At 46.5% G+C, this 16597-nt stretch overlaps 2 protein-coding genes across 8 annotated transcripts in view; both read right to left on the bottom strand.

The window, feature by feature from the left end:
* Window positions 1-366: 366 nt before the first annotated feature.
* LOC105694790 lies at window positions 367-8590 on the bottom strand (the record flags this gene model as incomplete). 7 transcript variants are annotated; one of them, XM_023434199.1, is given in 8 exon segments in its annotated part: window positions 367-463; window positions 843-1524; window positions 1637-1828; window positions 1954-2206; window positions 2452-2839; window positions 2995-3251; window positions 5946-6843; window positions 8190-8590. In XM_023434199.1, coding segments are annotated over 7 exon segments (2653 nt in total), but the record flags the coding sequence as incomplete, so codon positions are not given.
* Window positions 8591-9113: 523 nt separating this feature from the next.
* Window positions 9114-16597, bottom strand: part of LOC105694799 (E3 ubiquitin-protein ligase MYLIP) — a 71650-nt gene continuing 64166 nt past the window's right edge. The window contains exons 4-7 of the mRNA XM_012415809.1: window positions 16323-16492; window positions 15788-16004; window positions 15343-15540; window positions 9114-15089 (exon numbers count right to left, since the gene is read on the bottom strand). Coding sequence (XP_012271232.1) covers window positions 14763-15089; window positions 15343-15540; window positions 15788-16004; window positions 16323-16492 — 912 coding nt within the window. The 3' untranslated portion in view covers window positions 9114-14762. The remainder of the gene's footprint in view (window positions 15090-15342; window positions 15541-15787; window positions 16005-16322; window positions 16493-16597) is intronic.

Raw genomic sequence — 16597 nt, 5'->3', positions numbered from 1 at the left:
TTTCCCTCGGATCTGAATTGCGGATCTCTCGAGAAGTCTCGTTACACCGGGAGGAGTCACGAGTGGGACTTGAAGAGCCAATTTTCACGCTCGGTTTGAGGCAAAAATCGGAACTAGTTCAACTTCCACGTCAGATGTCGAAGTACAGCGACTTCCAAAATGCTGACCCGGTATTATTTTCTTGTGCCAAATTCCACAGGAATTGAATTTCTCGATTGCATCGCGACTTATCCATCTACCGGTATCTCAAAGAAATGCGCAAAGGCGTTCCTCTTCAGGGTAGAAAACTTGCGCTTCGCTCTTATCCTCGTCTCCAACGATCTCTTCGTCAACTCGCTTAAATAGATAACCACCAAAGGTACTCACCTTGCTCTTTCTCCGGCACTTTAACGGACGCCTTCTTCTCGGGAGCTTTGGGCGAGCAATTCTTCCTCGTCGGTCGAACCGTCAATGTCGGTGGCACCTGAAAAACATAATCAGCGTTACATAAAAATCGATCCGACGAGTCGTGCGTTCAACAAGTGAGAAAAGCACTTCGCAAATGCTCGCACCTCCGTCCATGAATAATTTCTAGCGATTACAGTATGAACCGTCAAGCCCGATTAAAAAAAAAAAAAAAAATGTCAACGTCATACAGGGTGTCGCCTTTTAGATTCCTTTTTTAAATACATGCTGCATTTAAAATGTCAGGGAAATTAACAATAAAAAAAATAAATAAATTACTCCAGTTCAAGAATAGGAACCTTAAAAGTTCCACCGAGTACACCTCTAAGTCTGAGAGCAGTTGCGACCAGTGTCTCGTCCTAACCAGCGTTAAAAAAAAAATTAAACGAACTAACCACCTTCTCGGACCTCTCGCCGGATGGTAGTCTCGCGATGGCAGCTTCGGGGCTGTCCTCGGGTGGCGGAGGTTGAACGATCCAGTTGTACTCCCTCTTCTCGACGGGCAAGCCCCACCTTTCGTACTCGAGGTTCTGAGTCCGAAGGGTCTCGTAGCAGTCCAAACAGACGACGGCGAAGTCCCCGTTCTCCAGCAGCAAGCTCTTCTCCAGCTGCTTGTGGTTCTTGAGGAAGGGGAAGTCCTTCACGGGAAGGGCCCGCACCCTCTTCCGGTAGGTGATGATCCCGCACACGTAGCAGCAATAGTCGTGGGTGTTGTACTGTCTCTCGACGGTGTTAACCTGCTGTCCGCCGGATAGCTTCTCGTAGTGTCTCCACTGGGCCAGAAGAGAGTGATAGCAAAACGTGCAGACCAGGGCCGAGCCGTCTTTCCGCAGCTGCTCCGCGTTCGGGTGCGACTGATGGCGGAGGAGCTCCGGAAAGAAGGGCGCGTTCCGACCCTGAGGACGACCATACAGCACCCTGGCCAGGGTGAGGTCGCTGTGAAGACCGCATAGGAAACAGTAGATAGAGCTGCTGGAGGTCCCAGGGTTGCTGCCGAAGGTCCGGTCCGAGCTGGAGCTCGGCGGGGTTGCTATGGAACGGTTCACGTCGCCGTTTGGGTGTGGACTAGGTATATCGTATCTGGAATTAAAGTTACGTTGTACGGATCGCATCCGAAGGTAAGGACGGCTCTCCGCTTGCGTAAAAGGGAAGCCACGTTTCCCCCGGAGAACTCGTATCGTTGAATACACACCTGCGACGTTCTAACGGGACTCTTTCAGCATCCATAATTTCCCACTGCTGGGCGAGGTGATTGACGCAATGACCACATGCCAGGACTCGACCGTGACTGTCCATGCAGGCGTTTTCCGAGGTGCGCGCCATACCTCTCAGGCAGGGGAAGTGCATGGCGTGGGAATTCATGCCCTCCGGACTCGTCGACAACCTGTCGCGAGAAAAATAATCACGAGTCAGTCCGAATGCTCCGAACGCGTATCGAAACTGCGGTAATCCTTCCAGGTTTAGTTTCATATACGATCGATTCCTCGGACGACGAACGACGAAACCCACCATTCCATGTTCGTACGTGGATAGAGTCTCTCGCAAATGTAGCACCTATAGTTCTGTCCGAGAACGACGGTCCCATTCTCGGTGGGGCCGATGCTCGGTGAATTTCTGAGGCCGGAAGTGGGTCCTTTGGCGGAGACGGTGCGTTGCTTATTCGTAGCGACGCTGGACTTGTTCAAATCGTAGGGCTTGAATCGTATGTCGCTGCCAGCTGAATTAGCTGGTGACTTCGGCACCGCTGGCCTCGGCGACTGGCCTGGAAACGAGATCACATGTAACGTAACGTCCTAGCGGTATAAAATCATCAACACCATGCATAAAAATCCATTCCATAAAACAAACTCCTCGGACGTTTCTCTGAAATTCCTATTCCTATTTCTGCGCCCACGCGTTTGGAATTTTCCTGCACGCTCTTCAGCAGTTGAGTCACGACCAGTTCCATCTGCCCATCCCTGGTTTTATAATTACCGTAATTAGTGTCTAGGTCCGTTTAGAGATTACCTTGCTGGCGGAAGTCGACGGTTTGCGCGGCAGGCTGAGCCTCGTGGTTTTCCCCGCCAAAGACCTGCTGCTTCTGGGGAATGGCCTTGTAGCAGATGGAGCAGACCTGGACCATTCCTTGGGGACTTATGGGACTCGCCCCAGGTGGTGGTCTCAGGGAGCAAATAAAGGGGAAGTACGCCTCCTTCTCGGGGTTCGGGCAGCAGTAAAGCAGTCTAATACTTGAGGAAGGGTACTCTAGGGCACAGGTGTAACAGATGAAGGTGGTCGTGTCCATCGTCGGCGCTTGCCGTTTCCGGAGCGTGTAATTCCGATCCCCATGGGACACACCTTGCCTCGTGTATGCTTTCCATTGGAGCAGCAAATGATTTTGACACGCCGAGCAAGCCTGATGACCAAACGACATGTAAGATGTACAGAAAAAAAAAAAAATCATGTCACATAAGCGGGTCCAAAAATTTGTCGCAACCCTAATTCATTGTAACTGGACCGTAGACTTTTTTTAATTAATATCTTTAGGCTATTCTATAGAGAGATCTCAACCTGAACTCGTCCAGCACTGTCCATCGGTCGACTCCTGCTGGGTCTTGGATGCAGCATCAGCGATGGAAAAAATGGAGGTGGACTGGATGCTGGATGCGGTGGCTTTGGCAGTGGCTTCGCAGCAATGTGACTCAGCGAGCCTCTCTTGAACTCATCTCCACAGACGTAACACACTTCGGTGACTGAATTCTTGTCCGGCATCGAAAGGTCCAGGATATCGGTGCCTCCACTGGACGAAGAACCACCACTGTAGATAGCTGGAACGAAACATTGAAAAGTTCAGGGTTAATGCCATACAAAGTATTTACATTATCACTCTACTACCGTTAAGCAATATTACATTTTCCCTTTCCCCCTATTTCTATAGTAATATTTCTATTATTATTTGAATTACTGCTAATACACTATATCACATGATTAATCACTATTACAATTTATACAACGAAGCCATGCATCATTATTTTGTATGGAACTTTGCATCACCGGAGTAAATAAATGACTAACATTTGGAATTTTTTTCCCTTCGAACCGATGAGGAAAATCCCAGCGGGCAGAATTTCACTACAAAGGAAAATTGAATAATCTCATACGAGGAGATTAGAAAACCAGTCTCAAGTTCTAGAGATAGTAGTTTCAAGCCGAGGCCTCCTCTCGATGAATGAATTAGCAATGAGTCGATGTATGATACGCTTTATCAGGGAAATTGTTTAACCTCTAGTTAGAAGTAAACAAGACACATAAAAGGAGATCTAAAATAAATACGGTTAATGGCTGCGCAAATTCAATTTGTTTACAACGAGTTTACAGCACAAGATGTCGATAAAGAGGAAGAACCGTTCGCTGAAATGCCACCACGTCCAAATCACGTTCAGCTTTAGTAAACAAATGTCTTTTTGGTAGTCCGAGTCAATAGCTCCGTTAATAGACACTTTGCATTCGACACGTCAAGTCGCACTGCACGAAATGAATCACTAATATCTTATTCGAGACTCGGAGATCTCCACAGAAAAGAAAAGAAGAACACCGATTAGCTTACATATCTAGATATGCCTTGTCTTAAAGAATAACATATGACATGAAAAATATAATCCCGAGTAAATAATAATCAATAAAAGTTACAGTTTTTAAGCCTCGATAGTAAATACTTGATATTCGATCCATGACTATGTGGAGACGTGACATGAATTATGAATTTTTCGGAGAAAGCATGGAGGCTAATAATAATTTTTTGAAGGTACATATTGATGGTTTTTGGGGGCGAAAGTAATGTTTATGCAATGAGCATTGCAGGCCAATCCCGTTCGAGTTTGATTTTGAAGCATCGTATGAGTAAACATCGGAGAAGAATTAAAGTATTTAACATGTCTAACAGTAATGCAAAATGTACTTGTTCGGGCCATGGAAGTGCTTTTACAATTTTATGCTCCTCAGTTCCTACCACGACACGAGGTCAGTAAGAGCCAAGACCGAAGGGAAGTTCTCAGTCCGATATCATTTAAGAAAGATGATTTCAGAGAGATGCTAGTTGAGTTCCATTTACTTAGATGCAGCGAACAAGCCATTCTTTGACCATCTCGGAATTATGGCAACGAGTTGACCCTGGTGGCCCCAGATAAACATCCAATTAAACCCGACAGGTCAACTCAATAATTAGGGAGATTCTACTCTGCTTCGTACTAATTCTCACATTCAGATCTCTCACAAGACTTTTTTTTCCAAGCCAGAGGTCGAGTTCGTCGAGAATCATCGACTGACAAGTTAAACGCTTTCCTGTAAACGATCTGAGGAAAACGAAAGAGAAAAATTAAAAAATCCGCACACTTTAAGGTATTCTTTCACCAATCAGAATCAATATAATTAATTACACATTATGTCAACCGTACATACCTACATTTATTAAGCTGATCTAAATTCTTGCAACTCCGTACGTCTCTATGAAGCATCGGAGAAAAATTTTAAAACACCAACTCCCACCTCGTAAGAGCTTTAAAGCACAAGGGACTCGAATGAAACGTTAACAAGTACTCACTTTCTGCCAGATTACGTAAGGGGGATTTTTTACAGCAAGAGATTACTGTTATATAACTAGGTATTAGTGTGTCTCGACTTGGTGTTCAATGAAACTTATTACAAAACTTCGGTATAAGCGCGCTAAGGTACGTTTCATTAGTGTACGTTGTCATACTAATTGTCCCGATAAAGTGTCAAAATTATACGCCTATGGAACTAATTGAATTTAGTCTGTATTAATTGACACGACAATTACCTCGAGTTAACGCGCCCTTAAGTTGACTTTAACGCTACTTCAGTAATTATTTTAAAATGAACAAATATTTTTAACCGTAGTCTTTGGACTAGTCTGCAAGTAATTAATGTCAAAGAGAACAAGCGAGTAAATTAGAGTTTCACCATCTCTGTTCATAAGTGCAAAAAATGACCCATTCCACCCATTGATTCGGATCTAATATTAGCAATGCAACAGAATGTTCACACCAGGCTGCAAGTGCCAAGTATCGTATCCATTACTGATGTCTGGTGTAAACATAATTTCTGCATCCTCTCATTGAGAGGAGCCTTAATCATTTAACTTGATGCAATAATACCATAATGATCACTTCACCGGGAACTAAGAGACAAATACGATATGTCATTGCCCAGCACTGCACAAATTTCTTTCCCACGTTTTAATCATGTAGCGAACCATAAAAAAAAAATTAAACCAGATATACACGTGAACGTTCCATTGAAGAAGATGAACCAAATAAAGATGCAAAGATCTACCCCTGGAGCAAGAATGAAATCTTCGTCTCGAGGTTGCGGTGAAAGGCAAAATTCCACATTCCCCATGTTTTAAACACATATCACTTGCAAAATTTCCACACAAAAAAAAAAATACAGGCGAAGATACGAATACAAAGATCCATTCCTGGAGAAAAAAATGAAATCTTCACCTTGAGGCTGCGGTGGAAGGCTCGGCTGTGGAGCAGGCGAGCTCCTTGGAGCATGTCGCAAGTCCAGAGCAGCCTCGGAGGAGATCCGGGACTCGTCGATAGCTTGTCGAGGACTTTGCAGCCTTTGATGAGGAGATTGCAGCCTCTGGTGCGGCGACTCCATGGTGAGCCTCGCTTGCTCCAGGTGTCTGGGTGCCTCTGCAGTGTTCGAGTGAGGTCGAGGTATATCGATGGAGTTCGACGGTGGCCTGGATTGTTCAACCCTAGGAGACGGGGAATTAGGAGGCAGTCTTGGCGAGATCCCGACAGGCCTGCTCTCCTGTCTGGTCTGCGGAGGCTGGTCATTGGTCAACCCCAAGACCTGGGCCGCGTACTCTCCCTGGAGGGCCATTTCTGCCCCGGTGAAGGGCCCTCCGTCGCAACGTTTCAACCAGTAAATCCGCTGGCTGTGTGGTCTGGCATCTCGTTCATAGCTTTCCCACTGTTGGAGGAGCAGAGCGTAGCAGAGGCTGCATGCTTTGACAGCTCCGCTCCTGACACCCTCGCCTCGATACCCAGCCGGTGGCTCGTGCGACTCCAGGAAGGGGAAGTACGGCTCGTTGGGCGCGGCACCCGGAGTTGGCTTGACTCGTAGCCAGTACTGCTCGCCATGGCCCAGGGTGCCGCAGACAAAGCATATCCGGGCTCCTCCTCCGTCATCCGCAGACAGTGGATTGGCCTGCGGATTTCCCAGAGATTGCCCCTCGAGTCCCAGCTCGTTCTTTACATACAACTTGCTGTCCATCGTGTCAGGAAACCATCGAGTCTCTTCACAATCCTCTTATAGCGTCTCGTTGTACCAGGTACTGTACAATCAGTAGGGACAGAAATTAACGGAGCTCTTCAGTCTCGCACACACCTGGAAAAAAAGGTAACTTGAGCTTTCCTATTAAGATGGTAAAAATGCATCTACGATTTCCTTCTAAACTCATTTAACGAGATGTTATATTTTAAATGATCTATCGATACTTTTTTTAAAAATAGTGCGGGATATCCTGGAGCGGAGGAATAGTACTTCATACTTCTTAGAGGTCCTATTGTATGCAAATGAGCTTATTCGGGTGCAGCTGTGACCTCGTTCTTCGAACAGTGGTCAGAAAGAATGCAGCGTTACAATGTGCCCAAACAAAGAATAACATCGAACGATGACCGGAAAGAAGAATAGACAAACAAATCTCGCATGCCATCGAGATTTGGGTTGAGCTGTCATCAATTTCAGATTCTGCTCTCGGATGAACAGTAAAATTACAACAGACATGCAAAGGTTAATTCGTTTAGTGTAACCAAAGGAATAACCTAGTAACCGTTACCGAATAGCAGGCTTTAAGCACAAAACACGAGCTCTCCAAATAATGCCAGTGAACAATTAGCACCTACCGAGGCAGGTTTTGTGTACCGCCTTGACATTCTGTAGCTATTTCAAATGCAAACAGAAGGCGCATCGAAAGCTGGAACTCCTTTGGAGGAAATGTCACTCGACATACCTTAATAACTCCACAATCAATTTTTCAGACCATCGAGGCATCTTTTCAAATCTTCAAAGAGAATTCAAGAATCGCTAACCTATCAAAAATAGCACACCTACCAAGCCGAAGAGGTTTACTCTGGAACTGGCGGTGGACTACTCACGAGGATAGAAATTTCCTTCAGTGATTTAAGCTCCAGGAAACCATTTAAAGCAGGAGAAGAAATGCCCAAAAGCATAGAAAGTGCCACAATGGATTGGAATTTAGTGTAGAAGCTCTAGGAAATAATCGAAATAACAGGTTTCACCCCGTGCAAATCCCACGGCCGTGCGCCGCCTTCGCGGCGGACCTCGAGGTTTGGAACGGTCTAGAAAGCACTCCGAGAGCCGTCCTCGAGAGTCCAGGCTTGGAAAGGAACTCGAGGCGTTGGCCAAGCGAGACAGGGACCCTATTTTCAAGCGAAAAGGAACGTCGCTCGATCTCGCGAGCACAATGGTGGAAGGGTACCCGAAGGGCCGAGAAAATCCGTGTCTAGGAGCGCCACACCGGCGCTCCGCGGTGCGAAGAATTCTCGGGGCTCGCTAACCTCCTTCGAGCAAACGGCGAGAGCCTCCGCGGCGAGGAACTCGCCGTGGAGAAGGCGGAAACCGAGGAAGGAAGCCGTGGCTACCGAAATACGCGCTCGGCACGGGCAGCGGGCTCTCTAGAGAGGCGACCGTCTCTCGAGAAGTGGACTCACGTTTTTGCAGGCGATCCGTCGCGAGGTTAACCACATAGCTCCCCTCGGGAGCGATCTTCCTCCGGCCGATGCGCACCGCTCGGGGGACGCAGGGGCTCCCTTATCTCGGACTCTAGTCTCTGCCATACGTGCTCGTGCGAAGTCGCCGCGCCAACTCGCGGGGTGTCACCTTCGGCGCAGCGCAAACCCTCGAGGCCGGCATCATCGAGGGCGGCACGATCTTAACCTAGCCGCGCCACCTCCGAACGCACCGGCAGGAACGCGGGGGAGTACTCGGGGGCCACTAGGAGAAGCGCATTTTACGTCGTGGGTACGGCGCCGCGACTTCGCCTCACTTCGCCGCCATCTTGAGATTCGGAGAGAGACTACCCGTCGGCCCTTGCGCCGGAGTCACGTGACCGTGCGGCCGAGCCGACCAATCATGGCGCGCGGCGCGTGCGCGGAGCCTCTCCCCAGGCCCGACACCAGCGCCGCCGGGAGCGCGCGGAAATTTGAACCGACGACACCCTCGTGGACGCCGAGGAAAAAGTCGCATCTCGCCGCGAGGCCACTCGACCCATTACTCGCTCTTCGAGCTTCGCCGGCATTTCTTCGACGATATTTACGTTTCGTGGTTATTACCAGATATTACGGTACTTGAGGGAGCATTTAGTGCACCGAACTCCGAGGTAATCGGCGAAGGAAAGGTTAGTGAAATGCCCTTTTCGGGGGAGTTACGTCAGCTGGTTTGAATTTATTTCGAGAAAGGTCCTCTGGGTAATATTCGATCTTTCGCTGTCATTTCAGAAGATTTTAATTCTTAGAAACAGGAAATTCTGTCGAAGGAAGCGCGATGCTTCCTGCAGTGGAAATACGTCGAGGCAGGAAGGTATAATTAATATTTAAGATACGTCATTTGGGGAAGGAAACCAGACAAACGAATAATTAGTGTTCGACGATATTTAATCTCCGGAACATCTTGCATACGATATCCTTATTCGTTATATTTTCGTATGGTGTTTTTCACATGGTGTAATATATTTATATTCATATGTATAATATGTATACGTGCCACTGTTGACAGTGGGGTCCTGATATAATACTAAAAAATAATTGGAAATACTTTAAAAATACTCTTTGCAAACGGCAATCTATTCGGGTACGCATCGCTTTGCGATCTCTCTTCCTCTCTCTCTCGCTTTGCTCCTAGCCTATCTATCTATCTCGCTCTCTCTCGTTGCGAACGCGGAGCTAGACGCTATGACTTCTCGAGAATATATGCATGTTCAACGTCCTATATTAAATACTAATAATGCGTTTTATACAGAGATATAATCACAAGAAGTGCGTTTATCGTGTATCCTCGTTATTACCGGTAGAGCCTTTATCGTTATCGCATAGACACGCAGTATTACAAAGATATCTTTTTTTTTTCTTTTCTTTTCGTGGGGTTTCAGAATTCAGTCCACTGTTCTCGAGGGGCGATTTTTCCTGGGTATTTCGGCGCTCCCGACCTTGCTTCGGTGAGATTTCGGAATAACTATTTAATTATTTATTGGCTGGAAAGTCCTGCGACACCTTTATTAATTTCATTTTGGAAATTTCATGAAAATTAGCAGGGAGGCGTCGAGGAGCTGCCCCATAAGTGGACACAGATCATATAAATGGGGAATCGGGGATTGAAATTGTAAGCCAATAAATGATAATAAATCTCAAAATTGTACCGTCAGTGTTGCAGGTCTTTTTAGCCTACTCGATACGATTAAACATTCGTTTACAGTGATTCAGGCTGAGTTTAGGAAAAATCAGTAGAGGGATCCTTTGCCCGTGATTAACGTGACTCAATGACTTTCCATTGAAACACTTCACTTGAGATTTATTCCTTCCTTACATTGGGACATCTATCGCATTTGCACTCGACTAGAAATCAAGGCACTCGTACCGAATACCGAGAGCCTTGGGGAAATTCCCTAGAAATTAAATGAAACCTGGTTTTATAAACGGGAAAATCAATCGGCATACCTCATAATGGAATCTTTCAGATCAGGGAATTTATTCGGAGAGAATATGCCGGTGAATTTGAAAATAATGTAGTTAAAAAAAAAAAAAAGAATCGGAGAAACCATTGCAAATACGAAAGAAATTAATATTTTGTTGATAAAAGGACATTCTGGAAATAGACACGTCATTGATACAGATATTTATTCTCTCGTTTACAAAACCAGGGATTAAATAAATCGTATCTCGCACGTAGAATAAATAATCTAGCACCCCTTTCGGAGCAGTACTTTCTTACGTAGTCGCGTGTAAATGCAAACACATTGTGTGTGCCTTTCTCTTATAAATAATATTAAAAACTAGGTGTACATTGCATTGATGAATGACTATAACAATTGGGAGAACATTCTACCCTCTCTCTCTCTCTCTCTCCTTTCTTCGCCAGTATTTGCATGCCGCTTAATGATTCGAGAGATGTGCGACTATCATCTTTTTACCTTTCAAGAGGACGCCTCATTTTGGGAAATTTGACACGCAAGACGAGCCTCTAAAAAATTGTTAAAAATCGAGGCTCCACCCAGAGGTATCCTCAAAATATCTAGAAATGTAAAACTTAACGCGATCCTTTATTCAGGATGCAAGAAAACGGTACAAATCGGGCGCAGAGGTATTAAAAAAAAAAAAAAATATTCCGAGGACCGAAAGTAGATCAGCTGTTCTCTCCGAGGCAGCGACTCCCAATCGGCCGGAGAATTCAACATACAAAGTCAACTTTGTGTCGGCGCAAACACAAGAGATTAGAGATTAAAGATCACCAGGGTTTCGCATTAAAGTTCGTCCTTTTGCGTAGCGTATAACCGCGTTATATGGATTCGCAGTGGTTTTATTGTGTCTCGTGCAAAAGAGTTTATCTTGGCGTGCAGCTAGTCGGTGTTAATCGGATCTGACATTAGACGAACCTTGGAGGCCTTTCACATTTCTTGACCCCAACGGAGGTTATCCGACCGCTTATAGTTCTTATGTACATACGTATAAACAGATATTACGGTAATAATGTACGCTATTGATATAAGCGACGTCCCAAGAAAAATTTAACGACCGAGTCGTAGACCCCCTCTCTCGGTGCTTCCTCTCCGCCCCGCCGAGCGAAAACGTTATCCATTGTGCGAGATGAATCCAACTTTCTGACCAAACGGTGCAACATGGAGGGAAATGCTCCTCACAAAGGTTGTTCGGCATTAAAAGTAGATGAAACTTTGTCCGAAACTTTTTTCCATATCGGGTTTAGTTAAAGTGGAAAGTTTCATTTACCTCCGAGAGGTCGCAACGCGGTACCGTTTCGTTAGGGTGTCGTATTTTGGCGTTTTCTGCTGTTGCGCTTTGCAAAAGAAAAAAAATCTCTCCTATAAAAGTTACCTAGGAAGGACCGTAGGACAATTTTTGTTTCGAACTTTTTCCTCTCAGGTTGCTGCTTTTCTCCACATTCGCAGAAAATGCGGCGACAGCGTTTCCGCTCGAGACGACACTTCTCCGCGCTTCGATATACGCTCTACATTATCGTTATTACTAATATTATTATCGTGTGTATTAATAAGAAAGTACAAAAAATACAATATGTGAATTTCAAAGAACGACAAATCACTGGAAGGATTCCCTCCGGCGTTTCCATGGTAAAGGAAGTTGAATTCTGCTCCTATCGGATGGTTCCTACTTGAGCGCGGAACTCCGAATCTCTCTCTCTCTCTCTCTTGTCTTAAATAAACATTGAAAATTGACTTCGCCAAGTAAACGTCGCCGTCGAAAAGCCAGGAAAACATATCGCAGGCATTTTACAACGTAACGATTTCCCCCGAATTCGATTATCCAATTATCCACGGCGAAGTGAAAGAATCCGACCGCCTAATAGAACGCCGCGACCATTTCTCATTATTTAACATTCGACTCTGTATTAAAATCCAGATAATAAATGGAAACCCGACTAATCCTCGAAATCGTTTACAGTTCACGGGAATCCCCCTTGAAGTCGAGGACCAACCAGAAGCACGATTCCGTGAGAACAAATGAGGTCACTTTTCATGGTACTCTTCAACTCCGGCGACAAAGAAGCTGCGCATGAATCATTGATAAAGAGTAACGGGATGGCCGTCCATCCAGGAGGGATCCCACGAGTGGGAGCGAGAGCGACGCATGCCGCGAGTAGTGGGGAAGAGAGAGACACCGACACCCGTAGCGACGGCTCGGCATCGGCGGGGTCAACGAAAGCCACGAGAGCGAGAAAAGTGACGAATGCGGCGAAATGACGAAAGTGACAAAAGTGAGAGAGGGGAGTGACGAGGGGGGCAAATGTGGGAAATATGAGAAAAATGACGAAAACAACGAAAGCGACCCCTGCCCTCGACGGAAACGGCCGTCCAGTCGGCCGCTTAATTCGTCGCGCGAACGGAGATTCTACAAACGACGTCCGCACGCCTATCGCGAACAACATACTCGAATGTTGTACTAAATATAAGAAGGGTCAGTTGGTGCGATAGACCCCTTGACCCCTTGACCACCGACCTCTTCCCCCCGGGTCCGAATCCGCGGACCCCGGGGAGAAAAGCGCGAGACCGAGCCGGAGCGGCGCGGCCGTTCGCGAAATCCCCCAGAAATATATCGACCTCCGGGCCGAAACCACCTGTTGGTCCGTTTATCGCTCGTCGATAAGACCCTCCCACTCGCTGGCTCGGATTCCGCCGTTATCATCGATTCGGGAACTGGCCAAATATCCGCGGTCATCGGGCGCTCCCGCGAGCTTCGTTGCTGGTGGCACCGATAGGCGTCCATTTATTCCACTCTCTCTCTCCCTCTTCTATCTCGAGTGCACTGTTTCCTTTCGTTGCTCTTCGGCGAGCAAACCCGCAATTTGCGACGCAGATTTCATTTACGTGGCGATCCCAGGTCGTCCCTGATCAAGGAGCGACTTCCTACAATTAACCATTTTTCCCAGCCTTATCAAATCGCCTCCCTTTCTAAATACAAATTCATTTTTCAATGATTTCTTCCCGTGCCGGATTTTCCTTTCATACCAAAAAAGCCGGTGCAACGTAAAATTCCCAAGTTCTGGCATTGTTATAATTTATAAACATTTTCCTTGATTAAGAGAGAGTGGGAGGATGATAAGCGGTTGCGTTTGATCGAAGGCGCTCCTTGATCTTGACGAGATGCGCCCTTTGCAGTTTTTTCGATCACTCGACGCGCTCGTTAGATGATAATACTTTTTTATATTTCTTTTTTTTTTCCTCCTTCTGGGAGGAGCTGAAAAAACGAAATTTCGAGCTTCAAGCTACAGCTGGGAAAATGACGGGCACTGCTCTCGGGTTAATATTGTCGTTGGAACTATCCGATCGCTTCGATGCTTGCGTTATACGTTAAATACTTCAGAATGATATCAATGATCCACAAGGCACCCTGCGTGATAGCCGGATCATTGAAAAAGCATTTTTACGTGTCTGTATACCATATGTATCCACGACGGTAAAACTCTCCGACTCTGGAGCGGGTGAATTCCATTTCAACCGACTCCTCGAAACTAAAAACTGCTGAATTTCTCTTTTTCTTTTTTTTTTCCCTTTCGAATAAGCTAAACGTTCCTTTAGAATGATCCGCAAAATACGAGAGGAGAAATATCCCGAAAAGAAAAATCTACATCCTCTCGACGGCATGGAATGTAAAATTGCCGCAGGAGGTTGTTCTCTTTTTGAAAACGCAGTCCAAAATTCACTGCTCCTCGGTGGTGGCTCTAAATAAAAAAAAAAAAAAATAAAACTCATCGACCTAGAGTAAGCGAAAGAAAAAAAAACAGGTGCGCCCATCTGGAGAAGGATAGAATTTGGAATTTCCGAAAATGGAATTTCTTTCGTTTAACCGGAGAATCCCGATATCAAATGATTTATTCAAACCAGGATGACCGAGACGTCTAATATTAAAATCCCATAATTAAATTAAACGCCAAGTTAAGACGAAATTAACATTTTCTTTTTCACACCGCATTTCAGATACCAAGGTCATCCTAGGTCGAAGGAGTACCAGCAGCCGGAATTTCATGCAGTCGATACACCCCATAAAAAAACCTCGTCTTTCCAAAGCTCGGCCATTCAGATCCCTGAATTACCAGCGACCGTTCACCCAGGTTGGTTCTCACTTAATTAAAACAATTCCTTAAATGAAAAAATCTCCCATATCCTTTTTCCGACAGACCAGGGCTCGAAAGAAAAAAAATGAAAATTCCACCAAGAACCAGGACGTCGAAAAGTGATCAATAAATTCCCTCCTCCTCTTCCAGAGAGCAGCACCAGTTCTTTCGCGGCCCACTCGACGTCTTCACCTCAGGAAACGAATAAAAAGGTATACTAAAGAAAGAAAGAACGCCAACCGATCATCGATTCCGGCGACCGGCCACTAATTCCCCGTGTTTTCCAGGTCCGCTGGGGGTCCACTTTGTCTCGGAAGGTTGCGAAGACCCGGAGCGGGGATTTTTTAGAAGGCCCTCTCGAGGCGACAGGAGAACATCCGGAAGATCCTCTCGAAGCCGACGAATCTCCCCTTGGGCCGGATTTCTCAAATGTCGGGGTTGACGGAGGCCTCGCTGGCCAGGATCCTCCGAGCCATCGTCTCGGGGCCAGGCTTGGCCGCGAAGATGGGCACGGAGCCATCGGGGGACGTTTTTGCATTCGGCTTGTCGACATTCGTCAGCTCCAGAGGGAGGTAGATGGTCCTGCAGTGGTCTATGTCTGCCCTGCAGAGAGGACACCTCTCGCAGCGCCTCGCACAGTCCAGACAGGCGACCGCGTGTCCGCAGGGAAACAATGCCGTGTCCAACGTCCGGTCCATGCAGATCCGACAGAGCATCGCGTCCAGTAGCCTCGCCAGACATTCCCGGGATTCCTGGGGGATAAACGCACCATTTGGTATGACGCATCGGGACCCATCGACCAGGTCGACGGGCACGGTTCTGCCGCTGCATGCCTCTGACGATGGGATTACTGGAGAGAGACCAGGAACGAAGGAACGGAGGTAGAGGGATGCCGAGTTTTATCAGTAATTCCTCTTTCTATCCTCAACGCCGGATCCTAGGGGTACGAGTCGTCCTTTTAGACGAGTCTAATTAGATCTCCGCTGTTCCTGCCCGAGGATGTACCTTGCACTTGGGATTCTCGCAATCGCCGCACTCGTGCCGGTCCAGGACCTCGTTCTCATCCGGGAGACCTAAACTGACGGCTTCGCAGTAGATGGCCCTTCTCGCGTTGTCGTACACCTCCCTGCAGGTCCTGCGGATGTCGAAGACGTACTTCTTCCCCAGCGTCGAGTCCTCGTTGAATATCGAGATGATGGTTCCCTAAGGAAATCGACGTGAACTTATTAACCTCTGGCATAATGCGAACGTTTACTAAATATTGGCCTGGATAAAAAGTCTTGCGATATTTTCAATCTCATTTCTGGTGTATTTTTATAATCGGAAATAATGTCAGGATCGTGTCGTTAGGGTCGCAGGACTTTTTTAGCCAACCCAATGAAATGCATGGTAATTATTATCATTTATAAGAATGTATTCCTCAAGCGTCATTTTATTTTTCAGGGCGTACCTTCAGGTCGCGGATGAACTGCGCGGTGACGGCACTCCTGACGGTCTCGCAGCTGTAAAAGGCATGTTTTTCGGTAATTGCCCTGTACAGGCCACTGGCCGACTGGCTGGAGTCCAATTTAAAGTCCAACGAGGTCTCTACACCGTCCAGGGACAAGTACACCAAGTGGAACATCCTTCTCTGGGACGTCGCACTCTGGATCGCCGTGTACGGTATGCTGGAAAATGAAAAAACCCATCGCGTCTCACGGTGAGTAAAAATAGGGTCCTGGTAATAGAAATCTGAACCGAATAGCTAGATCAGTTTCTGTCCTTCGGAAAGCTATTTCGATCCGATTAAGTGCCCATTTGGTGCATTATTTAAAACGTGCACTTTATTTTAAGGGTATCCTTGGGACACCAGAGAAATCGAGTTCCGATTTGCTAAGCCGATCGGTAACGGTAATGGCAGTAATCCAAGGAGACCGTCTATTTATTCCTATCCGGAACCTCCGGACTCGCTCTTTTTATGGAAAGTCCTCGACAATTTGACATACTTTTGCGTTTCCTCGTCCTGGCCGCGGTACACGGTGATGCCATGGGGTCCCACGCCGATCATGGACACCCCATTGTGTCCGAATTTGCTGTGGAACATCTCCTGACCGAAAGTGTCCAGATTGGAGACCTCCTTCAGCAGCCAGTACTCCGCAGTGGAGGATTTCATCCCCTGGGAAGGAAATTAGATATTCTAATTCATTGTAATTTTCCCATGGATTTTCGGAAACTCATAGAATGTCATAAGATCATAAATTAATATATCAGTCCATGGGAA

Source organism: Orussus abietinus, unplaced genomic scaffold (genome assembly GCF_000612105.2).
Source record: "Orussus abietinus isolate OABI.00-Male unplaced genomic scaffold, Oabi_2.0 scaffold27, whole genome shotgun sequence".
Taxonomy (NCBI): Eukaryota; Metazoa; Arthropoda; class Insecta; order Hymenoptera; family Orussidae; genus Orussus; species Orussus abietinus.
Note: the sequence above shows the minus strand (reverse complement) of the source record. Positions and strands in the feature narration are given on the sequence as shown.